General features: G+C 45.1%; 1 protein-coding gene across 1 annotated transcript; it reads left to right on the top strand.

The window, feature by feature from the left end:
* Positions 1–2,053: 2,053 nt before the first annotated feature.
* LOC139667497 (mitochondrial inner membrane protease subunit 2-like) lies at positions 2,054–12,090 on the top strand. The gene is made up of 2 exons (XM_071546973.1): positions 2,054–2,185; positions 11,983–12,090. Exons 1-2 carry the CDS (start codon positions 2,054–2,056, stop codon positions 12,088–12,090), a joined length of 240 nt encoding a protein of 79 aa, XP_071403074.1.
* The last annotated feature ends 12,909 nt before the right edge of the window (positions 12,091–24,999 follow it).

The following is a 24,999-nucleotide window of genomic DNA, read 5'->3' on the forward strand; positions in this document are numbered from 1 at the left end:
TTTCACCGTTTGTTCCAGCGAGGCAGAGGGGAGCCGACCTTCCTCATGTCCAAACCCAAGAGCAGAATCTGCTGAAGTCACGAGGAAAACGGCGTTTCCATGGCGAGGGAAGGTTCAGACGCAAAACTCTTCAGAGCCTCAAAAATGCTTCGTACATAATCCTGAGCTTCACAAAGTCCAGATTCTAATAAATGAATAATTTCAGTCACTGGGACCAAACCCCCAAACCCAGAAACCCAGAAACCCCAAAACCCTGCAGACTTTTCACTGCCGTAACATGATGACACTCTGACAGCTTTCACTGTCAAGAGAAAACCTTGTAACTCAAATTCTGACGAATTTCGTGTTTTAATTTGAGATGAAGGATCACGTTTCCTCTCAGAACATTCTGTGAGCCTCAGTCTGATGAAACTCTTTCACAACCAAAACTAGAAGTTTCTGTTGGATCTAATTAGCTAGCTTACTTGTCCTATTGTAAATTCAAAATGTATATTTCTGTCCATCACAGGCTCCTGTAGCTGCCAGAGAACCGTCCATGTTACTGCGTGGTCGGAGAAAGAGATCGATAAAAATCATAAATTACTTAATGCCCCTTTAATGTTGAGCTGTCAGTCATTTTTAATAGCAGATATAAAATGAGAACTGACCTTCAGTGAGTTGATATCAACTGTATTTGTAAGAATCTACTGTCAGTATCGTCATGTGGAGTCAGGCTCTTTGAAATGTAGATGAGCTTCTACTTTCCCCCAAAACAGTCCAGCGCTGTGTTGACGGACGTCTCCGACAGCCAATCGGAAACCAGGATATGGTGACCAGACGTCCCGGTTTGTCCGGGATTGTCCCGCTTTCAAGATGGGTGTCCCGAGTCCTGACAATAAAATGTCCCGGTTTTCAACATTCACTACCAAATTGTCCCGGTTTTGACCACAATTAAAATAATAATAATAGTATTATACTTGTTTTCAGCGCTTACATAGACGTTTATCATGTTCTGTCCATAACATAACATAACATAAACAATGCACCACACGTCTGAATTCAACACTGATTTGTCTGTATGTGTGTCAATCAATCAGTGTGTCATCGAGGCTGTTGCCTCTGACGCTGTGGATCTGTCTGACAGAATCTGTCAGTACGCTAAACTATGTTTTGGTGGATTTTTGGAGACAAAACATCATTTTTGGTTTGCTGAGGCTCTGTCCATGGTGTTGAAAGGTGCATCACCAGGTGTGTTAAGCACTGAAATAATTGTCCCCCATCCTATGGTGCGTGCATGAACGTGCGGTACACTCAAGGGTCCCGGTTTGGGGGTTTGAAAATGTGGTCACCCTAAACTGCTTCTGATGGTGTTTGATTGGGGGCCAGGCTGTTGGCTGTTGGCTGTTGGCTGTTAGCTGCTGGCTGTTGGCTGTTGGCTGTTGGCTGTTGGCTGCTGGCTGTTGGCTGCTGGCTGCCACTCGCTCGTTTCACACCTGTCTGTCTTCAGCTTCCTGGGCAGCAGACTGGACGGAAACTGTCTGTCTCTCTCTGATGTTTCACTGCTGAAGCTCCAAACCTGAAGGGAAAGTTGACAGAGAGACGACTGTGTGTCTCCATGCTGTAGAGCTGTGGTTCTCAACCTTTTTTCATATCAAGGACCGCTAATGTAGTCCACATTAGAGCCACGGACCCCCATTTGATGAGATTTTGTCTCTCTGCCCCAAATCTGAGAATATTTTTATTGCCAGATTTGATTTTGTCCAGAACTCTTTACTGCAGGTAGAGAGATAACAGAGAAACTATGATGAGAACAGTCATTCTGCTACATTCTACATTCTAATTGTGTTAACTTCTTGTAAATGAAATAATGGTGAAGTTTAACAATTCATCAATTTGCTGGGGACCCCCCATACCTACAGTATGTAGTCGGTCAGACTGACACCTGGGGCTTTTATTAACAAAGGGATCTGGTTCAGGTTCAGTCTGATGCGATGCAGTTTGATTGATTCCTCTTGATCAGTTTCTCTGGGTTTGATGCGGCTGTTTGTTGTGTTTCTCTCTTCCTGTGCAGGCGATGTCTCAGCAGGCGGCGGGCCGGCGCTACCTGCGGGCGTTCGTTAGCGGCTTCTTCGTCGCCGTTCCCGTTACCGTCACCGTCCTCGACCGCTTCGCCTACGTCGCGCGAGTGGAAGGAGCCTCCATGCAGGTGAGACGCTCGGCTTCACGACATCCACCGATCAGAGAGAGGAACCTCACTGTCTGCTTTCACCTCACGCTTCTGTCCAGAGAGACTTCAGTTCACTTCCTAGATCAGCAACATTACAAGCGACCAATAATAAGTTGAGGAGTTGAGGAAACGTTCTCCAGTTCTGACCCACTGTCCCCGTCCATGGGTGTCCCTCAGGGGTCCAATCTAGGTCCAACCCTGTTTAAGATCTACATAAATAATGTTGCTCATGCTGCTGGCAGCTTTCACATCCACCTGTATGCTGACGACACCATTTTGTACACATCCAGCCCCTCCCTGAACACTACCCTGACTTCCCTGCAGCACAGCTTCAACAGTATCCAACATGCCTTCTCCAACCTTCACCTTCTCCTAAATACTAAAAAAACAAAATGCATAGTCTTCAACCGGAACTTACCCCAAGTCGCCTGCCCCTCAAAATCTCCTCCCTGGATGGGTCAGAACTTGAATTTGTCAACTCCTATAAATATCTGGGTATCTGGCTCGATTCACTCTCCTGTCAAACTCACATCAACACGCTGCTCTCCAAAGTCAGAGCAAGAATTGGTTTCCTGTACCGTAATAACGAATCTTTCACCCATTCTGCAAAGCACACCCTGGTTAAGATCACCATTCTCCCAATCCTGGATTATGGCGACTTAATCTACAGGATTGCCCCCAAAAACCTCAATAAACTGGACGTCATCTATCACACTGCCATCCGCTCTGTCACCGGTTCCCCTCTCAACACTCATCACTGTAACCTGTGTTCTCTTGTCAACTGGCCATCACTCCACACCAGGCGTCAAATCCACTGGTATCAGTTCATTTATAAAACTATCACTGGCAAAACCCCCCCATACCTCCACTCACTACTCAATAGCCATCAGTAACCACAATTTACATTCTGGCAAATTCATTATTATGGTCATTCCTAAAGTCCGCACCTCCTTTGGTACTCATTCCAGTTTGCCTCCTAGTGACTGGAATGAGATGTTAAAACTCCACTCCTTCATTCCGTTCCCTCCTTTAATAACTCATTACAAGCGATAGTTTCTGATCACTGCAGCTGCTTTTGAATTTGCTTCTTCTGGACCATAGTACATAGATTTTTGTTATTGTATACTGTATATATTGTGATCTTTTAAATTTGACTAATGTTGTTATGTACCTGCTGTATTTATGTGAAGGCAAGTCTTGCACCGACTTGCCTTCTGTTTGTAAATGAGAATTGGTTCTCAATTGACTTATCTGGTTAAATAAAGGTAAAAAAAAAAAAAAAGTTCTCAGCCATAAAGCTTGTGAACGTGAACTACCGGGACGCGAGTTGTGACGGAGAAAGGTTAGACCTGACATCACTTGAATGCAGGGTAAGAGCCAGTTGAAAGGCATTCTGGGAAACGTAGTAAATCACTAACTGCAGTAGAAGTAATCAAAATAGTATGTTATTAGTATAGGAGTACTACTTTTTTCGGGCTGTTTTGGATTTCAACATTTTTTTCTACTGCATGACATCACTGCAACGAAGCCGACTTTGTTGCATAGTAAAGACAATAATTATTTAGTTGCTCCAGAGACGGTTTAGAAACGAGACGCCGCAACTGCGAGTCATTTCCTGTATCTGTGTCATGTGGGTTTCTCCTCTGCCCCGCCCCTTTAGGAGACTAGCGGCAGGTCCTGAGTCTGTTCACTCCAATGGGAGAAGTGAGCGTGAGCACAGATTGTGACCGATTCTTTCGCCCCATAGTCACCGAAGTAAATATCGGACCCATTTTTCACAAGCCACGTATCTTCCGAACATTCTGACACTAAAATGGCGTTTTTCAGACAGACAAATCAGGAGAAAATTAACTTTGTTGGAGACCTGTCTCTGTCTCAGCAACACACTCTCGCCAGATCTGGGATCTGAGATCTGGTTATCTCGCGAGATAACGTTAGCCAAACTGTGTTAATATTTTAAGCTAATGTCAACTAACGTTCGCGAACGCCCTAGCTAACTAATTTTCGTAATACTAAATATGGCTGTTAGCTGTGTAAATATCTAATGTTAGCAAAAGAAAATATAAATACATAGGGGGGATGGGGGGGGGAGGCGACCACGCCCACTTAGGAGACAGGAAGTGTAGACCATTGCATACCATTGGCGCAGCTTGTAATGCGTCATCTTGTGTGTATAGAGGATCTTTGGTTGCACAGTGAGTCTGATCTGGCAGGTAAACAGTCTGCGTCTCTGCAAAGAAAAACACTTTGACTTTGAGTCAGTTTCCTGCCCTGCTGCTCTGAGTTGCATTAAGAATAAAACAATCTGCTCTCTGTCTTTAATGAACAGGAACATTACAGAATCAGCTCTGTGCTCAGGCTCCTGTAAATGTCCAGTCATTCATCTTTAACCAGTTCATAAGAGTCCAGTACTTTTGCTCTATAAGTAAAATGATTTTCATTTTATATTCATGTGTCTTCTTGAAGTCCTTTCACATTCAAATAGATTCAAAAAGAATCATTTTTGTCACTTCTGAAACATTATTTCGGAGGTTTTGAATATCAAACCTTTTAGAGACAATTTAAGCAAAACTGCTGAATTTAATGTTTTCCTTCAATTATAAAACGTCTTTGGCGGTTTGGCAGATCAGAGTTCAGACGGTCTGAAAACACTTTAAAGTGATTTTATTCTGCAGGAGACAGAAGAGTCAAACCAATTTATTTAGAAAGAGATTTTACCATCAGATTCATCACAGAGCAGCAGGAACGCAAACACACTTCAAACACGACAGAACACACTGCACGGATATGAAGATAACGTGTGTGTGTGTGTGTGTGTGTGTGTGTGTGTGTGTGTGTGTGAGAGAGAGAGAAAGACCTGTCAGTTATTCCTCATCCTTTTTCACAGGCTTGGGTAGGTTGTCATGGAAACAGTGTTTTCCGCTCCTCCGTTCTGATTGGCCGAGTCTTGTTCCAAACTGTTATGAAATACCTAATCAACCGACACTTTGGCTGCATAAGTTTAAATATTAATGCACTAAAATCACCACTCACTGTGTAATGTGTGTGTGATGCTTTGCTGCCTGGAGAGAAGTTAGTGTTCAGAGAGGTCAGAGGTCAGAGGAGCGTACCGTGTGACTGACGCCGTGGGTTTGAACCCAGGACCTTTGTCACATGTCTCTCTCTCTCTCTCTCTCTCTCTCGCTCTCTCTCTCTCTCTCTCTCTCTCTCTCTCTCTCTCCCTCCTGTCTTTCTTCTTCTAATAAAGGCTAAAATGTCACAATATCCTCTTTAAAACCGAAGCCTTTATTTTAGCGGTAATGCGTGTCATCACAGGTTAAACTGCTCCAGGTTTTAAAGTGCAGCTTTTAATCTGTCATGCCACACATTAGCTGCTGAAATAAAGGCTTTTGTTCTTTTTCTAACAGAAGAGTGCCTTGGATTTGTTTTTCTTAATTGCTCTTCATCGTCTGAACATGAAAACTTCAGCTTCCGGCTCTCTGACAGTCTGAAGCAGCGCTGCTCTTCTGCTAAATAAGAATTACACAAAGGGAGATTTTTCCTGTAAGCACTGATGTAGTTTTACTGAAATGTTCATAGTACAAACTGTACTTTTCCATAGGTTCATACAGAGGCTGATCACAGAACAGATTGTGTGTCTCTCCATCAGCAACAGAAACCGGATCAACGTAAACTGACAAACTGTGGATCCATTCACAGTGAGAAGAGGAATCTGACTTTACTTTGTTTCTGCACTTTATTTTCTCATTTCTAATGTTTCCAGTGAAAAGAATCTAGTGTGAACTCTGTCCTCTCTCCTTTTAGAATCACATGGAAAACGTTCTCTGTTCTAAAGAGGAACTCAGGAACTTTTACTCTGAGGACATTTTAGATCACACACTTTGTACTTTACTGAAGGACATTTTTACACCAGAAATTTGACTTCTACTGAAGTCAAATATCAGCAAAGTAACAGCACTTCTACTGCAGTAGGATGTTTTAGTATCTTTCCACCTGTGGTTGATCCAGTGGAAAAGGTCTGCACAGTGTTTCTGTCTCTGAAAACTCTGGATAGACTTTTCCTCTTTGTTAGTCAAAGTCTCTCAAACTCAAACTCCAGTATCTTCTCTGCAAAAATAAATTACTGATTAGAAAATCTTCTGCAGCCAAACTCTTCCCGTCATACCGGTTCAGTTTCCTGCCCGGCCTCGCTGCAGCAGCGTTTCTGAAACAATCCGGCATGTAATACGGTGAAATCAGACTGCGAGGAGCTGATGGAGTCCCCGGCTCTAACTGATAAACTCACCGGCTGACGGCACTCACGGGGATATTTATTTTTGGGCCGACAGATAAGAGATATTCTGTCAATTACCCGCTCGCTCCGCCAAGCCACACAAACTAAGTTGTAAGAATAATGATTTTTTGTTGTCGGAGGCAGCGGGACGGGCGTGCGATAGAGCCGGAGGAGCTTTGTTTAACTCGGAGAGGTGAAATGTTGTTTTATCAGTCGCTCCACTGAAGGATGGAGAAGTCCGGGACTCGAACCGTCAGACTCTCCTCTGACAGCCGGACCGCAGCTGGACCAGCAGCTGGACCAGCAGCTGGATCAGCCGGTCGCTCGGTCAGCATCCCAAAAACCTCAAAAACCCCACTGCCCATGCAGAGCTGCTGAGATACACCTAGACATGAAAACACTTCAAAGGGGCACTAAGTCGTTTTTTTCTTGTATCGTCCTCTATCAGCAACCAAATACTGCAGCAGCACAGGCCGGGCGCCAGGATGAAGTGACTGAGGGGGCAGTTAAAATGGCGAGGGGGCAAATCTTTTTATATATTAAAACAGCAGGTTATCATCCTGCTGTGCCTATTTCTGCATTTTGTTCATCCTGCGGGTGGCAGCATAGTGGCGTATTAACTAGATGCGAACAATTCCCTCCCTTACCTTTTCCATGTGTTTGTGCGTCATGCCATAATATGAAATAGGAATATTTGGGGGCAGATTGCCAGGTCACCACCTAAAATTGGTCTGGTGGTTTAATGAAATTCATTGATTTGACCATGCAATAGCCTCTGAAAGGCTAAATAACAACAACACAAGAAAGACTGTTTCAGAATCAAATAATCCATTTATTTCACAGCAGTGGTGAAGCCGGTATTAAACCTGAGTGTCCTCACACAGTTTAGGGAATCAGAGGTCTACGCAAAATAATAGAATTTATGAACGATTAGATGGCTGCTAAAATCAACAAAATAATAGCCATCAGTGTCAGGGTCATTAAGTAAAATAAAAAAAGATGATCAGATCGTTTTGTCTGTCTTTCTGCTCATGCCATGCAGCTCTCTCTCTCTTTCTCTCTCTCTCTCTTTCTCTCTCTCTCTCTCTCTCTCTCTCTCTCCCCCCCCCCCCCCTCTCTCTCTCTCTCTCTCTCTCTCTGTCTCTCATTGACCAAAACTTCACTTCCCTGTCATTTCCATTCTGTGGATTGCTACAATGAAAAAAACGAGAAGCAGGCTGAACTGAACTGAAGTGAACTGAAGTGAAGTGAACTGAAGTGAACTGAAGTGTTCTGTGTCTCTCCTCCGCTCCCTTCAGCTCGGGGACAAACAGCCTGAACGTGTCTGACACACCAAACCAGCAGGAAAGTAAACCAGCTACATTCTGTCTTGCTTTCCTCAGTAGAGTTGCAGCCTCCTTGTTGTTGAACTTCCTGAGTAAGCGATCCTTCCAGTCTTCCAGTCAACTTAAACTCGGGGGGCAGAAAATACAACTGAGGGGGAAAAGCCCCCTCTTGCCCCCTCTTGCCCCCTCTTGCCCCCTCGTGGCGCCGGGCCCGCAGCAACATCGTCAGTTCTCTTGCTCGGCCTACAGGAGCCTGTCATGGACAGAAATATAAATCTTAAATTTTCTCAGTAGTGGTGAGTGAGGTAGATAATCAGAGCAGAGATCCATCAGAAACGTGTAGTGAAGAAATGATTTATCACCATGTTGAATAATACTGAGGTGGAGGATTGAACCTGGTGTTACACTCATATGTGTTACTGTTTCATATGGATCCACCTGAACAACTGAATCATATGAATGATGAGTTGTTACCACAGAAACAGTCAGGCAGCTCGTTAAGGTGCCGTGTTAATTGGCGTGTGATAAATGAGTGAAATGAATAAATACATAAAAAAATCTAAAACGAAATCTAATACTTCTTAAAACTAAGTTAATAAATTGCAGGTAGAATCAGTTATTAAGCACAGGTGCATGCATGTTGCATAAACAGTCTAAGTCCAGACTCAGGTGAGCTTCTGTTTAACATCAGGGAGCTGAATCAGGAACCTTCACTTTTACATTTACTTACTACCAGTCTAATGTCTTCAGGGATAAAACCAAGAGAGAAGAGAGGGAGAAAAGAGAGGGGGGGGTGTAACCTGGGGTCATTGGGTGTGTAGGAGCCAAAATGTGTATTTATGTTGTTTATTATTTGCCGAGGCTGCGCATGCTCTTTTTGGTTACTGTCACTTCCGGTAATTGACACATGGGTGTAGTTTCACATTATTTACCTGGTCTCTTGTACGGCAGGAGTCAGAGGGTGAGGAGGGCTCCGATATTTTCACGTGTTGCTTTGATTTCTGCTTAATAAACAGTGTAAAACGCATCCGGACTTCAGTATGGATTTGTTTGAACGCGTCACAGTTAAGAGCCTACTTCGCCTCTTAGTGGCCTTTTTCATTGATAGTAGTCGCTCCAGGGTGTTTCGGGTCAGACACCCTCGCCCAGGCGACCCAGCCAGGATGGATCAAGTCCACTCTCTTGATCCACAGCCATCTAGAGGCCCTCTTTGCCTCCGATGGGGGGCTGCCGGACCCCGGACTTGGTCAGGGAGCCTCTGCACTCTCCTTCAGCTGACTTGACCGGCATGTTCATGGCCAAGGTAAAGAATGAGGTCCCTGACCTTGCCTGGGACATGGTGCCGCACCAGTGCTGTTTCCACCAGCTTATGGGGTCTGGATCCATAGGCGTTGGTGAGGTGCAGCCACAGCACTGCCAGGTCTCCTTTCCCTTCTCGTGCCTCTGTATTCATCTGCGTGACCGCTCCTGTGTGCCCAAGGCATCCCGGCACCTTTGGGATTCAACCCTTCTGTACAGAGGTGTCGATGTGTGATTTCTTCAGGAGATACTCTGTCAAAAGAGAACGATAGAGAAGAATATCTTCCCCTCGACGCTGAGCAGTGAGAACCGCTCGATGTTCCAGGAGTTCTCCTGCTTGGGAATCCAGATCCAGACACCTTCTACAAATCTCCATTGTTGGGCCACCTTCCCCCTCCTCCAGATAACCCTAAGGATCTTCCACAGTGGTGAGTGAGGCGGTCTGGGACAGGGACTGAGCTGGCCCTGGCAGCCTTGACGACCTCCTGGATCTCCTTCCAACCAAGCTCCCTGCTGTTGGTCAGTGGTAGGTTCTGGTGGGTCTATCAAGGCTCTGCAGTATTTGCTCAGGGGGCAGGGGAGTCCCCCCCCCACACGCCATCTTTAGCGAACAATCATGGAAGAGCTCGTTGCCAAAAAGAAAACAAAATCCCCTATTTGGGATTATTTTGGTTTTAAACCGGACGAAACTGGCAAGCCGAAGATTCTAACACTACCAATTTGCACGAGCATTTGCGAATACACCATCCTGCTGAGCACGACAGAGCAAGACAGGCTGAACAGCTCCGACACGATCTGAAGAAGAGTCGGATGGCGTCAGATGAAGGAGCCTCCCTTCATCTGACATATGATGCTGTTAAATGATCAGGGAGCACAACTGCACATAAAGCTTTTGGTCTAGTTCTCAAATATGATTTATGAATCGACGTCGCTCTTCGGCACCGATCGATCGGACAGCAGCCGCTAAAGAGGCTTCACTGTCACTCAGTCGCTCACTGCTCTGTTCTGTGAAAGACTCGTGGGAAATCAGTGCAACAAGAACGTGCAAAACATGACCCGACTCCAACTGCCAGCTCCTATTCACGCACGCTTTGAATTGCGCTTTACAGGTTAATTATTTACTATTAAATTAGACCATTAAATTAGCAAAATAAAATGACAAAAATCTGCCAAAAAAATCAACCGGCGATGGACTCAGCCAATCACGATAGCCGATATATTCGTCCCATCGCCCGACCCTGCTCTGCAGTGGCCTAGCTCCTCCTCTCACAGCATCTCTGTAGGTGTTATGGAGATTATGGTCGACCTCCTCTTTAGGACAAGCGAGGCGGCCTCTTGGTTTCCCCACCTCCTGCACAGAGTGATGAGCGAGTTCCTGTGGAGGTTCTGCCAGTGCCTCCCTCTCCACTCGCTCCCTCACCAGGTCATCTCAGCCTGGTGGGTCTTCAGGCCTCCTGGGTTCTTTACCGCCCACATTCTGCACTCGTCGTCTGTACTTCTGATGCCTGGGTCCTCTGTGGGTCCGTGAGGTCGGGGTGCTCAGCGGGTCCTGGGGGTACGCTCCTTTGAGACTTTCTGTAGCAACATATTTATATAGGCTTTTATCAGAAGACAGTCTCAAAGGCCTTTACATACCATCATATACTGTACATACATCACTATATACCATACTACATCATATACATATTACATATACATTATATACTACATCACATACAAACTACATCATATACGTCTATTATATTATACTGTTGTTATAATTGTTGATATTGATATATTATTGGTTATGTTCTGAAAACTATTGGTTAATGTTTGCAATGTTATTACAAGTGAAGCACTGTGTTGCTTTGGCAACACAGGACTCTTTCCTGTCATGCAAATAAAGCTGATTTGAATTTGAATTTATACTACATCATATACTTCATGTACTACATAATATACTACATCATATGCATACTACACACATAAACACATACATAAACACACTCACACCTCTGGGAAGTTCAGAGTGTGTGTTCACCTGGATCCTGACTCCAACATGTTCATCCTTCAGTAAAGAGCATCAGGCACAATACTGGCCTCTGATTGGCCGACAGCAGCGGCTCCTCTAAATTCTTCAAACGAGGTAAACCTGCTGACTGGAGGCTTTCCAGTTCAGATGCTGCAAACCGCCCTGATTGGACGGATTTCAGTCAGTCTTTAGTGAGGGAGCCAATCAGGAGCGAGTCCAGCTGTGATGCGTTTCCTGCAGTTAGACTGAAACTGACTGGAAACAAGGACGGAGTTCTGAAAATGTAAAAACTTTAAATTTAACCATCAAACAAAATCAGATTTTAACAAAGTCTTCACTAAACCTCTTTGATCATATATGGATATAAATAAAGGAAAGTTTAAATTCCTATAACATGGCTCCTTTAAAATGAACATCTACATGTGTTTATCAAACCTGATGGTGAAAATGTGTGTGTGTGTGTGTGTTGTGTGTGTGTGTGTGTGTGTGTGTGTGTGTGTGTGTGTGTGTTGTCAACCTTCTGACCAGACTATATTTAGACTCTGTTTAGTTCTGCCCTATTACACCGTACGCTGACTCATCACTACTCACTGCTGTGTGTGTGTGTGTGTGTGTGTGTGTGTGTGTGTGTGTGTGTGTGTGTGTGTGTGTGGTGTGTGTGTGTGTGTGTGTACCTGTATTTGACTGTGTGTGTGTATGTGTGTTCATATCTTCATGTATATGTATATGTGTGTGTGTGGGTGTAAATGTATGTGTGTATACATGTATGTGTACACTGTTTATATTTATGTGTGTGTGTGTGTGTGTGTGTGTGTATACTGTTTATATTTATGTGTGTGTGTGTGTGCGTGTGTGTGTGTGTGTGCAGCCCTTCCTGAACCCGGACGGTGTGTCAGAGTGTGATGTCGTCCTCCTGAACCGCTGGAGTGTGAGGAACTTCCAGGTCCAGAGAGGCGACATCGTCTCCATCGTGTGAGTCACTTTATCAGTTCATTTACACAACAACAAACAACAACAACAAACAACAACAACAACAACAACAAACAACAACAACAAACAACATCCATAACACCTTCACATGGAGTCCAGGATTCAGTCTGGAACAGAGTCTCATTTAGTCGACCAAGGACTTCAGTTCCCTTCTGTCTTTTAGAAAGTCTCATCGTCTGCTTTGATGTTGAGCTGTCAGTCCTGAACACCTGGTCTGAGTCCTGATGCTACAACTCTGGAACTGTTAAAGCAGCTGGTTTTCATCTCTGCCTCCATCCAGTAGTTTGCTGTGTTTTTCTTCTTGGTTTAGTTTAGTTTATTACTTTATTTGACAGGGACAGTGCATATTAATAACATTTCTGAAAATATGCCAGAGTTAGCCAAAAAGGCAATAGTTGAAAGCACAAACATTAAGAATAAAAACACTGAAAATACAATCAACGATAATAACAGTGAAAACATATGCAGATACCAACAGAGCCGGCACTACATAGAGACAAGAAGACAGACTTATAACACAACAACAACAAGAACATGACAACAATCAACAAATAGCATGACGACACAATGTTAGCCTGGTGAAGTGTGGATATTATGTACAGAGCCATGATGAGCAGGAGCAGCTCTACACTAAGCATAATGATGACAAATAAGACAACAAACAACAGGAAAACTCCTCTCTGTTCTACTGTTCACATGTTTGATTTCTAATAAACCCTCCAGGCTCTTCATGTTGTGGAGGAATGGTTCGCTCAGTTTCTTATGTGTGGCTCTAAGTTGTTCCAGACCTGAGAGGCTCTGACAGAAAAAGCAGATTGACCAAAACGACTTTGTCTTCTAGGAGTTAGATAATCTCCTCTAGCTGTTGCTCTAGCAGTTCAGCTGCTTTTTAATGTGATGTAAGTCCGGAGTGGTGGAGGAGCCATATTGTGTAATACCTTGGAAACGAGACACAGTCTACTGTAGTTAACCGTGTTTTCCCAGCTTAGTAAACTGCTTTTTCAAAATATTGCAATGATGTTATCCTTGTGGCTCCTTGTCTTGGGTTTTTATCGTTTGTTCATACAGGGATTCTGTTGGCTTTATGTGGTTTTACTGACGTGTCCCCAGCTTGTCAGACAGTATGTGATGTGTGGAAGGATCACTGTGTTCATGAACATTTGGCTGCTTTAGTGGACATGCAGTTCCTTGTGAATTTGAAATTGTCCAGATTGAATCTAACATTCTTTGCAACTTTTGTACGTGTGCCATGAAAGACAGATTTGGGTCAACAGTGATGCCAAAGTATTTAAACTCAGACACCATCTGTAGTTTTTTTCCAGAGACTGTGATGTCTGGATCCGGTGTTGAGGTTGGTCTTTTTGTGAAGAACATGCTGACTGTGTTTGGTGGATAACCGGCCAATCAGAGACGAGGTGACGTCACCTCCAGATGTTTCCAGTCTGATATGAGAAAATGTTTCAGGATGTAAAACCTCAGCGGTAAACGTCAGGTTTTGGTGTCAGTCCCTCAGGATCAAAGAGCGAGGGCTTCTTTCTAGAGCCGCCATTTTGCACCGAGAGACGTTCAACAATCATACAGGGAGAGATCCATCAGAGAAGAGGAGAGACCAGTTTCTCCACCACAGGAGCAGGAGAGAGACCAGCATGCACTGCTGTCACTCTGCTATCACTCTCTCTCTCTCTCTCTCTCCATGTAAAACCAACAGCTGAATGCAACAAATCCCTGTCCCTTCTCTGGAGGTTGTTGAAAGGCATTCTGGGAAACGTAGGAAATCACTACCTGCAGCAGCAGCAGACGAGGCAGGCAGAGGAAGCAAAAAACAAGTCAATTCCAACACAGACAGAAGCTTTTTGGGTTTCTCGCAGTACTGCAGTACTCATACTGGTCCTAATACTAGTACTACTACGTGAAAAAGTCGTGTTCGTGTTCGTGTTCGTGTTCGTATCGCTCGCTCACTCACTCGCTCACTCAGCCAGAGTTCTGTCGTCTTTCACTTTCTGACCTCGCGACGCAGAGTTTCACCACACAGCTGAATGTCAGCAGACACCATGTCGCCTGACGAGTGAAATGAGTTTGTTCTGCTGTCACTGAGTTTGAAAAATGGAGGAAAAGGCTTAGCTGCCGGGGCCCAGAGTGTCAGGTGAGTCCGTTACACTTCAGTAGTTATATATGGCTGTGTGAACATATGCAAACGTTAGCTAGCTAGCTGTCATTATAGCAGCATCTTCTGGACTACACGGCTGTGCTTTGCGGCCGTTTCTATGGTTACCACGCACGGAGCACCAGCTGTTTCTTCCCTTCACACGAGGCGCTGAGGGCCGCTGACGCCCCGCTGAGCGAGGCGGGGCAGGCCCAAAAAAAAAAGCAGGAGTGAAAGGAGGAGTGAAAGGCCCAGACCAGGGATTTCCTCCTGCTCCTCCTCCCCCATCATCATCATGTAGAGGTTTACCTCTGTTCATCTTGTTGTCCTTGTTGTTAGCTGTATATTTATTCTGTGTTAGTACATTGAGAGCAAAGAAAAACTGGAGTCAAATTCTGATAAAGCTGATTCTGATTCTGATTCTGATTCTGATTCTGTGTCTGAAGACCCAGCTGGGAGGCAGATCTTAGGTGGCAGAGACAATATCAATAATATCATGTAATTATTAATGTTAGTATGCATAAAATATTATTTACTGGTAACCCATAGCTCTCTGTGGGGTTTGGTGGAGACTTTCTGAACTGTTGGTTTGATCAACTGTTTACAAATCTGATTTCATGTGATGTCATTTCACAGCTGTTCCCCCGGACCCTGCTCTCAGTTTTTTAATGCAAGGTGTTTTCTGTGAAGCCTGAGGGGGGTGAGGGGGGTGAGGGGGACAAACCTAGTTCCATAAATCCCCCAAGATGGCGGCCGGTCCTGGTCCGGGCATGTCGTGCTGCTGGAGGTTTAAATGTTCAGACTCTCCCTGACAGAGCGGAGAGAGGCTGAGCGGAAATTTAACCTAATCTGACGGAGAGCGCTCAGGTTTAGCTCTTTCTTTCTTTGTGGCTGAACTGAAGAATCCCCCCCCCCCCAGTGGTGGGTAATGATCCGGCGGAGCAGCATCACAGCCGGACAGGCACTAAGCATATAGAGCCGAAACCCATCGGGCCGTCGGAGGCGTTCAGAGCGTCTTGACATTTAGATTCAAGCCGCCGTCCTCCAGGCCTCACCTCCTCCAGGCCTCACCTCCTCCAGGCCTCACCTCCTCCAGGCCTCACCTCCTCCACCTTCCCCCTGTTTGTCTTCTGAGCTTCACGCCGCCTGTTTACCTGCGATCCCTCTGAAAACAGAGGATTGTTCTGGAAGCAGCAGACAGTGGAGTTCTCCTCATGTGAAGCGGATCTGTTTCGAAGCCCCTCGTCACCCCGGATTTCTTTAAGATCCCTCAGAAAGCTGCGTCTATCATCCGCTATGAATCTCGCCTTGGATTTAAATTTCAGATGTGATGTGGCTTCGATGCGGGGAGACCGACTCCTGCTTGTAATCGGCCCTCATTTTAAAAGCAAATTGTTCAAGGGAATACGCCGGTCCGCAGAGTAATATCTTATTTACAGAATCCTCCTCATTTCCAGGCCGTGCTGCGAGGAAAATGATTGTGTCGCTGCATTTCTGAGCGCTGAGCGCCGCCTCGGGTGTTTGTCACGCTCTCAGCGCAGACCGTTACGAACCTGATTGATTTTCTGTTCGGCTGTGAGCGGAACCGTTTGCCTCTGAGCAGCCGGAGAACACGTTTCTGCAAAACATCATTTTCCCGCGGACGGGGAGGAAATGTTTCTCCCGGGTTATAAATCGGCGTCACGAGAGATGAATAGACTCCGGTTCCCGGCTCGCTCGGTTTTGTTTACGACGGGCGGTTTGATGACAGCCATCTTGGATCGGCAGGGGTGGAGGAAGCGGCGGAGAAGTTCCACAACTTATGAATATTCATTGAAAACTCAGCAGCCGTGGAAACCTTCAGAAGCTCCGTCTGGTTCCTCTGCAGCTCCGGTCTGTCGCTGTTTCCTCTGGACTGAGACGCAGCTACAGACACTGTGGCTCAACAGGTGGAGCGAGGCACTGACACCGCACGGTTGGGGGTTCAGTTCCCTCTGGGCACACATCATTAAAGCAAATCCACTCACGATGCTCTCGGGGGTTTGGGGTCAAAGCCTCCACCTGGCCCCACATACATACCTGGGTCCGTCAGGCTGTTGGAGGCCCGGTTCAGATCTGCAGGTCCTGGAAACGTCTGGAAAAGTCTTAAAAGAAATGATCTAACTTTAAGGCCTTGAAATGTATTGAAGCTGCACTAGGCAGCTAGGGGTCCCGGAGGGGGTTCTTTGGCTCCTTGAAGGGGTTCTAGGGGTCACGGAGGGAGGTTCTTTGGCTCCTTGAAGGGGTTCTAGGGGTCCCGGAGGGGGTTCTTTGGCTCCTTGAAGGGGTTCTAGGGGTCCCAGAGGGGGTTCTTTGGCTCCTTGAAGGGGTTCTAGGGGTCCTTTAGGGCAGTGATTCTCAACCTTTTTCATATAAGGGACCCCTAATTCAGTCCACATTAGAACCACGGACCCCCATTTGCTGAGATTTTGTCTCAGCAAATGTCTCTGAGAATATTTTTATTGTCAGATTTGATTTTGTCCAGAATCCCATGACTGTCTGTATTGTAGGTAGAGAGATAACAGAGAAACTATGATCAAAACAGTTATTCTTCCACATTCTCTATTTGTGTTCACTTCTTGTAAATGAAGAAATGCTGAAGTTCAACAGTTCATCAATTTGCTGGGGACCCCCTGGAACCCCCTCAAGGACCTCTGGTGGTCCCTGGACCCCATGTTGAGAACCACTGCTTTAGGGGGTTCCAAGGGTCCTCGAAGGGATTCCAGGGGTTCCGCAGCAAAATGAGAAATTATTCAGTTCTCAGAGTGAGGTTCAGGGACCTCCAGGGGTTCTTCAGGAGGTTCCAGGTGGTCCTTGATGGGGTTCCAGGCATTCTTCAGGGGGTTCTTTGGGTCCTGAAGGGGCTTCCAGGGGTTCCCTCGCAAAATGAAGAATATTTTAATTTAATTGTGTAATTTAATTCCCTGGAAATTGTCCATATACGAGAATCTCTAATAAAGACTGTTGTAGTCTCAGGTTTCACTCTCACCGCTGTCTCAGTTCAGCACTAAACCAGCAGCTGAAACCTTCCCATGTGAGACTAGATCTGATCAAACCGGTCTGATGGTGTGGAAACGTTTCAGAAGCCTTGACAGCAGAGTCTTCAGTGGACATCTTCATCTATGTGACTACTAGCTTTAATAAATAGAGATGTTTTACTGAATTACAGATGGTTCCTCTCTTCTTCCTCTCTTCTCTCATCCTCTCCACAGAGCAGGATGCTAAAAAAAGAGGTAGAACTGTGCAGGTGACAAAAACAAATACAGGCTTTGGGTTTCTAAACACATCACACCTAGAGAGAGAGAGAGAGAGAGAGAGAGAGAGAGAGAGAGAGAGAGAGAGAGAGAGAGAGAGAGAGAGAGAGAGAGAGAGAGAGAGAGAGAGAGAGAGAGAGAGGGAGGACAAACTGAGACACAGATGACATGAAACAACAATACAGAAATAACAAGGAAAGGTAATACATGAACTGAGAGAGAGAGAGAGAGAGAGAGTGTGTGTGTGTGTGTGTGTGTGTGTGTGTGTGTGTGTGTGTGTGTGTGTGTGTGTGTGTGTGTGTGTGTGTGAGACGATGGATGGATGGAGGTAAACGCAGTGTGTTTGGTCAGGATAGATGAGAGCAAGCACACACACACACAAAGACATAAATGCACATAAACAGCATACACACACACACACACACACACAGAAGCTCTGGTCCTGTTTCTTGTGATGTAATAATGATAATAATGATGAGAATAAATTTTTAAAAATATAGAATAACATTTCTATAGCACTTTTCTAAAAGCAGTTTAAACTGCTTCTAATCTGCATAAAAAGGAGATAAAAATGGGAAACAAATTCAAAAGATACTTGATTAGAAGGAAAATGTAATTAATACCTAAAATAAAATAAGATAAAAAAGAACAAGAGGACGATAATGCACTCTCTTGTTTCATGTGTTCAGCATTATTCTGTTGTTTCTGTAGTCAGACCAGCTGGACTTCACCTCACTGAATATGAAACATGTTCAGATATTTCATATTTTCTGTGGTGGTTTCAGTCTCAGACTGCAGCAGCTCATCCCACATGGTAATAAGAAATTAGCAGAACGAGCCGCAGCTCAACAGATATTTATTATATATTTATATATTTATATATTTATATATTTATATATTTATATATTTATATATTTATATATTCCTGTTCAGCAGAGCAGGAAATGAAGTATTCATATCTTCTTTGCTTTAAGATTTATGAACGCTCCGATTGCTAATTAGCTGGTAAATATTCTCATGTACAGTAACAGACTGCAGAGCCACTCTGATTTTGGCGGTGGAGCCAGACAGGAAGTCCGCCTGCTGGAACCGGGTTAGCGTGTCACATGTGTTAGCGTGTCACATGTGTTAGCGTGTCACATGTGTTAGCATGTCACATGTGTTACTGCTCCGCCCCCCCTCGGGGCGCCATGCAGCCGGGGCAGGAAGTGGAACTTGAAGTGTCATGATTTCTGCCTCCTCGGGGTTAAAGGTCACCGGTTCTGTAAAACACATTAAGAGCAGACAGTGGAACATGTTTACATGTATGTGCTGTACATGTAGTGTGTTTGTATAAATACCTTCATGCATGTTGTAATATTACAGCTTTACTCACTGATACAATTATGTAATATTTAATAACTGAACAGGTTATAAGACTGTAACACTTTTCCTCTCGTGACGTTCTTCTGTCTGGTTTCCCTTCCTTCTTTCTCTCATTCTCTCCCTCTGTCTCTCCTCCTCTCCTGTGGTGCATGCTGGGACGCCGGTGTGCCCCCCTGCTCCGTGTCGTTTCCCTCCGGCGGGGGATTCTTCTTCTTCTCCTCCTTCGCTCCCACATCAAAACTGATCTGTCGTTCACTCGACTCTCCTCCTCCGTCTGCAACACTTCCTGTTCTGTCCATTCAGCAGCTCCTCCTCTTCCTCTTCCTCCTCCTCCTCTTCCTCTTCCTCCTCCTCCTCTTCCTCCTCTTCCTCCTCCTCCTGTTCCTCCTGTTCCTCCTCCTCCTCTTCCTCTTCCTCTTCCTCCTCCTCCTCCTCCTCCTCCTCCTCCCTCAGTCTCCTGACACATTGAAGACAGGATGAAGGCTGTATGTTACAGAGTGACGGAAGTGAAGAGGAAAACAGAATCCTTCGTCTATCAGAATGATAGACGAAGATCATATTTCATGAAAGATGTGAAAATATAGAAAAATCTGAAAACTTCTTTTCCTCAGTGGATAAAGTCAGAATGATTTTCCTGTTTCATTCTGATGAATAACTTCCAGAGGGATTTGTAAAAATGTTTCTGTGATTAATTATTTACAAAATATATTCTGAAAATCTCTATTTTCTGCTATTTTTTCATGTAAAATACCACATAAAATAGAAATAACAAAAATGACACCAAAACAAGCCAAGGCCGGATTAATATATATAACATATATACATACAGTATATATGTATAATTGAAATGTGACACAGAGTCACTTTGTCATTTTGAGAAAATGAACATTAAAGTGCTTTATTTATTTAATTTATGCTCGATGCAGCGTCGCTCTGCCCGACCTGAACGACAGGAAATGACCTCACCTGTCTGAGTGATGCTAGTGTGATTATTGAACCGATTATAGAACCGATTATTGAACCGATTATTTAACCGATTATAGAACCGATTATAGAACCGATTATTTAACCGATTATTTAACCGATTATTTAACCGATTATAGAACCGATTATAGAACCGATTATAGAACCGATTATTGAACCGATTATTGAACCGTGTTGCAACGCTTCAGTGAACTGACCTGAGCTCTGTGGGTCTGTACAGACCTGGCTGCTCTACATAGATCTTACTAAGTCTTCTGCAGTGTAGAATCACGTTTCAAGTGACTTTTCTGTACTTGCTGCCTGTTGTTTATATCTGAGGAGTCTCTGACCGGCCGCCCCTCTCTCTACTTCTCTCTCTCTGCTTCTCTCTCTCTGCTTCTCTCCCACTGCTTCTCTCTCTCTGCTTCTCTCTCTCTGCTTCTCTCTCTCTACTTCTCTCTCTCTGCTTCTCTCTCTCTCTCTCCATAAGAAGTAGTTGGCTGCTGTTTTTATTTTACTTCTGCTTATCCGGCACTCCGGACCGAACTGTCCTCCATCTGTCCCCCATCCTCCATCACTTTCTTCTTCTCCTCCATCCTCTCCTCCCTCCATCCTGTCTTCCTGCTGTCCGTCAGTCAGACTCCACTGGGAGGAAAACAGGAAGGAGAGCGCTTTGTGTTTCGGCCTCAGAGCAGGAGAAAGCAGAGAGGTCTCACTCTGCCTCTGTTTCCAGGAACCACGAACATCAAAACCAGAGTCTGCGTTCAATCCAATGATATTCATGGAAAAGTAGTGAGATGTTGTCTTCTGTTGCAGATATGAAGGGAAAACAGTTTTTGGTAGATTGTCCTGTTGGTAAACTCGGTCATTAAACGATGAGAACATGGACACCAAAATCATCCGTGTGTCTGGATCACTGCTCCATGCTAACATGTTAGCAGACACTGTGTTGAGCACTAACTCTTACAGTGTGTGTTCACATCAGGCATCTCTGGACCGGTTCAGCTGAACTCTGCAGTGTTTCCTCCTTCAGTTGGTTGTTTGTCTGAACGATGACCTTTGACCTCTGGTGGCACCAACAGTCTAGCTGAATCCAGATGTCCGGACTTCACCTCTCTTGCAGACTTGTGGACTTTGTGGCGCGTTCCCGGGAAGTCTGCGAGTGCTGAGGCTCCAAATCCACAATCCATCCAGTCCACCAGGGGCCTCAAGTGGACTTTCTGCAGACTTCCAGAGAGTCCGCTTAGGGTGCAGACTTCACCGGACTTCACTGATTTAATTACCCACAATTCATTGCAATACGGACGTGACATTGTGGTTTTTCCAATTGCTGAACAAAAAAACAAAAAGAACTTATGAATGTGTAAAACAATGACTTTACAGTAACGTCTGGTATCATGTGAGGATTAGAACGATTACATACACAAATGCTGCAGCGATCACCGTGTGCATGACTGTAGTTGTCGCTTCGAACGTTTCCACGGCAACGAGTGAACAGACTTGAGTCTGTCTATCAGCGGCTCACAGCCTTGCGGTCTGGCCCTGGCAGACTTGACGACTGAAGTCCACGAGGGCTCAGTCCACAAGACCGGAGGGTGGACATCTGGATTCAGCTTCTCAGTCCTCTAACGAGAGACCTGCAGCTCCGGCTACAGGAAACGTCCCGGGACAGAAGGTTTGAGGATGTTGTTTTTCTGACAGCCAGCCGTTCCTCAGGCAACATGAGCTGAAAACCGAAGGCAAACTGCAGCTGGACTGACTCATGTTCTGCTTCTGCTGTTCTCACCTGGTGTGAAGAGCAGAGACAGTCCAGAGTTCAAGTTACAGGAACTGGAATCAGATTTGTTTTGAATCGCCACCAAACCTCTGTCCAATAAACAAGCTACTTGTGAGTCATGTGACTTCTGTTAACAGGTTGGCTGGTTGGCTTGTAACTGGGCAGTGTGAACCTTAACCAATAGGATCTGCCAACAGCTGGTGAATTCTTTAATGGCAGATCTGCTTCTGTTGCACTCATCTTCCATTCAAACCATCTCAGGTTTATTTGGACCAAATTGCACCGAAGCAGAAAGTATTGTTGACATCCAAAGCTAAAATTAAATTTCTTGGTTTAACCAATTTCTCATCTCACTTCTGCTGGGGAAGTGGTGTGGAGCGACGGATCTGTGGCAGCCGAACGTCTCTGATAGGAAAAGTATGAAATCCTCGGCTTCAACCAAGTCCTCATTTCTTCACTGCAGAGTTTCCTACTGAGCCATGAGCCACTGAGCTTCCAATTAGCAGGAGCTGAAGAGAAAAAGTGTTTTCATGGAATTTGTTATTCCCTCCTCTGCTTGAAATTTTTTTTCTGGTACTTGAGCATGTGAGACACTGAGGAAGAGCGTGGATTAATAAATGCCACGGAAATACTTTTCTGCCTCGTTCATGTTTAGTTTTTTAGTTTTCTGTGATTCCCTTCTTCTTCTCTCTGGCCTTGACTCTTCATAAAGCTGATCAGGTCTGACTCTCTTTCCTCATCTGACCCAAAGACTGAACACTATCAATACTGAACACTATCAAACTACATCACTCCTCTATACTGAACACTATCAATCCTATCTCACTGTCCCGGTGTGGTAAAAATATTTTTCTGAGCTGTATCTAACTAATAAAAGCAGTGAAGCTTCACATCTTTCTGCCTTAATGTAACTTTAATCTTCTCACCTTCACTGTAAATTATCACACAAACCCTCCAGTCTTCCTCTCATATTCAGAGAGAAATATTCTGTCTGATATTTTAAATCCCTAGTGAAAAGCTGCTGTTATAGAAAAGCCTTTTATAATTGTTTTGTTCCACTCACCTTTTGTGTTTTTTTTTCTGCTCTTTTATTCTTTTTATGTTTCTGTCATGCTGTTTGCTTTCTCTGATTTTATTGCCTCGGTTTTACTTCCTGCTCTCTGCAAAGTGTTTTATAACTTTGTTTTGAAAAGTGCTCCATAAATAGAGTTATTATGATAATTATTGTTATTACTGTTATAAAACATCGTTGGCACAGAGCGTCATGGGACTGGACAGACTGAACTGTCTGTCCTCTCACAGCCAGAGCCTCGCAGAATCCCAGACAGTTCTTGTCAATAAAGATAAATGTTTGGGAGACCCGCAGCTTCTGCCAGTGACATTACAAATCCTCGCTGAGCGCCTCGCCGCTCGGCTCTGTTGGCCGGGGCGCGGTCCTCACTGAGGTCCTCAGAGAGCCTGACTCACTGAAGCGATGAGCGGCCTCAGAGCCTGAAGCCTCCTGCTGTTATCTCTCATCTGAGCCGGACAGCGGGAGCTGGAGACGACGCTCCGCTTAAACCATGAAATATGACCTACAGCCTGAGGCTGCCCCCCCCCCCCCCCCCCTCGACAGCCTGCTTTAAAAGTGACAAATGACAGAGGCAGGCCAAGGGCGGCCCTGCGGTAGCACCAGGACCCGAGTATCAACAGAGGAATTATCCCGCTAATCTCAGACTGACTGCACGGCCTCAGACAGATTCTGCCTCCGCTGCAGAAGTTGAGTCTGACGCCTGAATCTCAGCATCAGATGTTCTGCTGCCTCAGTGAGCGGCGAGGGCGTGGAAACAGGAAGTTCCATGTGAAGCAGATCAGGACTTGTCATGTCGAATCTCGCCGCCGTCTGGAAGTTTCTCTCTTCTGCTGAGACTCTGCAGACTGCCTCCTCTCTCTCTCTCTCTCTCTCTCTCTCTCTCTCTCTCTCTCTCTGCTCCGTTCTGTCAGTCATGTCGTCCTCAGACAGCCTGGCTCCTGTCACCGCTCCCCGCTGTAGTTTCACTGCGTTGCCGAGGCAACGAGTGGATGCTGCGCTATCAGTCATCCCCACCTCTCTCTACCTCCGGTGTTCAGCCTCTCCCAGGCTGAACCGGGCCGGTCCTGATTCACGGTGAAGCTGCTGCACATGATCCACAGCTGACATGTGAATAAGAGATGGACAGGAGGAGGAGGTGCTGTGTGATGTGAAAACATGTTGTCTCCACTGTCTCCACTGTCTTTACTGTCTCCACTGTCTTTACTGTCTCCACTGTCTCCACTGTCTTTACTGTCTCCACTGTCTCCACTGTATTTACTGTCTTCACTGTCTTTACTGTCTTCACTGTCTTCATCTTCACTGTCTTTACGATGTTCACTGTCTTCATGTTCACTGTCTTGACTGTCTTCATCTTCACTGTCTTCAGTCTTCATCTTCACTGTCTTCACTGTCTCCATCTTCATTGTCTTCACTGTCTTCACTGTCTCCACTGTCTTCACTGTATTTACTGTCTCCACTGTCTCCACTGTCTTCACTGTCTTCACTGTCTCCACTGTCTCCACTGTCTTTACTGTCTTCACTGTCTTTACTGTCTTCACTGTCTCCATCTTCACTGTCTCCATTTTCACTGTCTTCACTGTCTTCACTGTCTTTACTGTCTCCATCTTCACTGTCTTCACTGTCTTCACTGTCTCCACTGTCTCCACTGTCTTTACTGTCTTCACTGTCTTTACTGTCTTCACTGTCTCCATCTTCACTGTCTTCACTGTCTTCACTGTCTTCACTGTCTCCATCTTCACTGTCTTCACTGTCTTCATCTTCACTGTCTTCACTGTCTTCATCTTCACTGTCTTCACCGTCTTCATCTTCACTGTCTTCACCGTCTCCATCTTCACTGTCTTCACTGTCTTCACTGTCTTCATCTTCACTGTCTTCACCGTCTTCATCTTCACTGTCTTCACTGTCTCCATCTTCACTGTCTTCACTGTCTTCACTGTCTTCACCGTCTTCATCTTCACTGTCTTCACTGTCTCCATCTTCATTGTCTTCACTGTCTTCACTATCTCCACTGTCTTCACTGTCTTCACTGTCTTTACTGTCTCCACTGTCTCCACTGTCTTCACTGTCTCCACTATCTTCACTGTCTCCACTGTCTTTACTGTCTTCACTGTCTTCACTGTCTCCACTGTCTTTACTGTCTTCACTGTATTTACTGTCTCCACTGTCTTCACTGTCTCCACTGTCTCCACTGTCTCCACAGTCTTTACTGTCTTCACTGTCTCCACTGTCTTTACTGTCTCCACTGTCTTCACTGTCTCCACTGTCTCCACTGTCTTTACTGTCTTCACTGTCTTTACTGTCTT

Source organism: Centroberyx affinis, unplaced genomic scaffold, assembly GCF_046629955.1.
Source record: "Centroberyx affinis isolate AG114_WGS23_722 - 3 ecotype Tasmania unplaced genomic scaffold, CSIRO-AGI_Caff_v1 ptg005575l_1, whole genome shotgun sequence".
Lineage (NCBI taxonomy): Eukaryota > Metazoa > Chordata > Actinopteri > Beryciformes > Berycidae > Centroberyx > Centroberyx affinis.

What these genes read in the sequence shown, in the direction of transcription:
- LOC139667497 (XM_071546973.1), top strand. Translation starts at nt 2,054, where the DNA reads ATGTCTCAGCAGGCGGCGGGCCGGCGCTACCTGCGGGCGTTCGTTAGC. An exon ending in TGGAAGGAGCCTCCATGCAG is followed by an intron (nt 2,186 to 11,982) that starts GTGAGACGCTCG and finishes GTGTGTGTGCAG; the next exon opens with CCCTTCCTGAACCCGGACGG.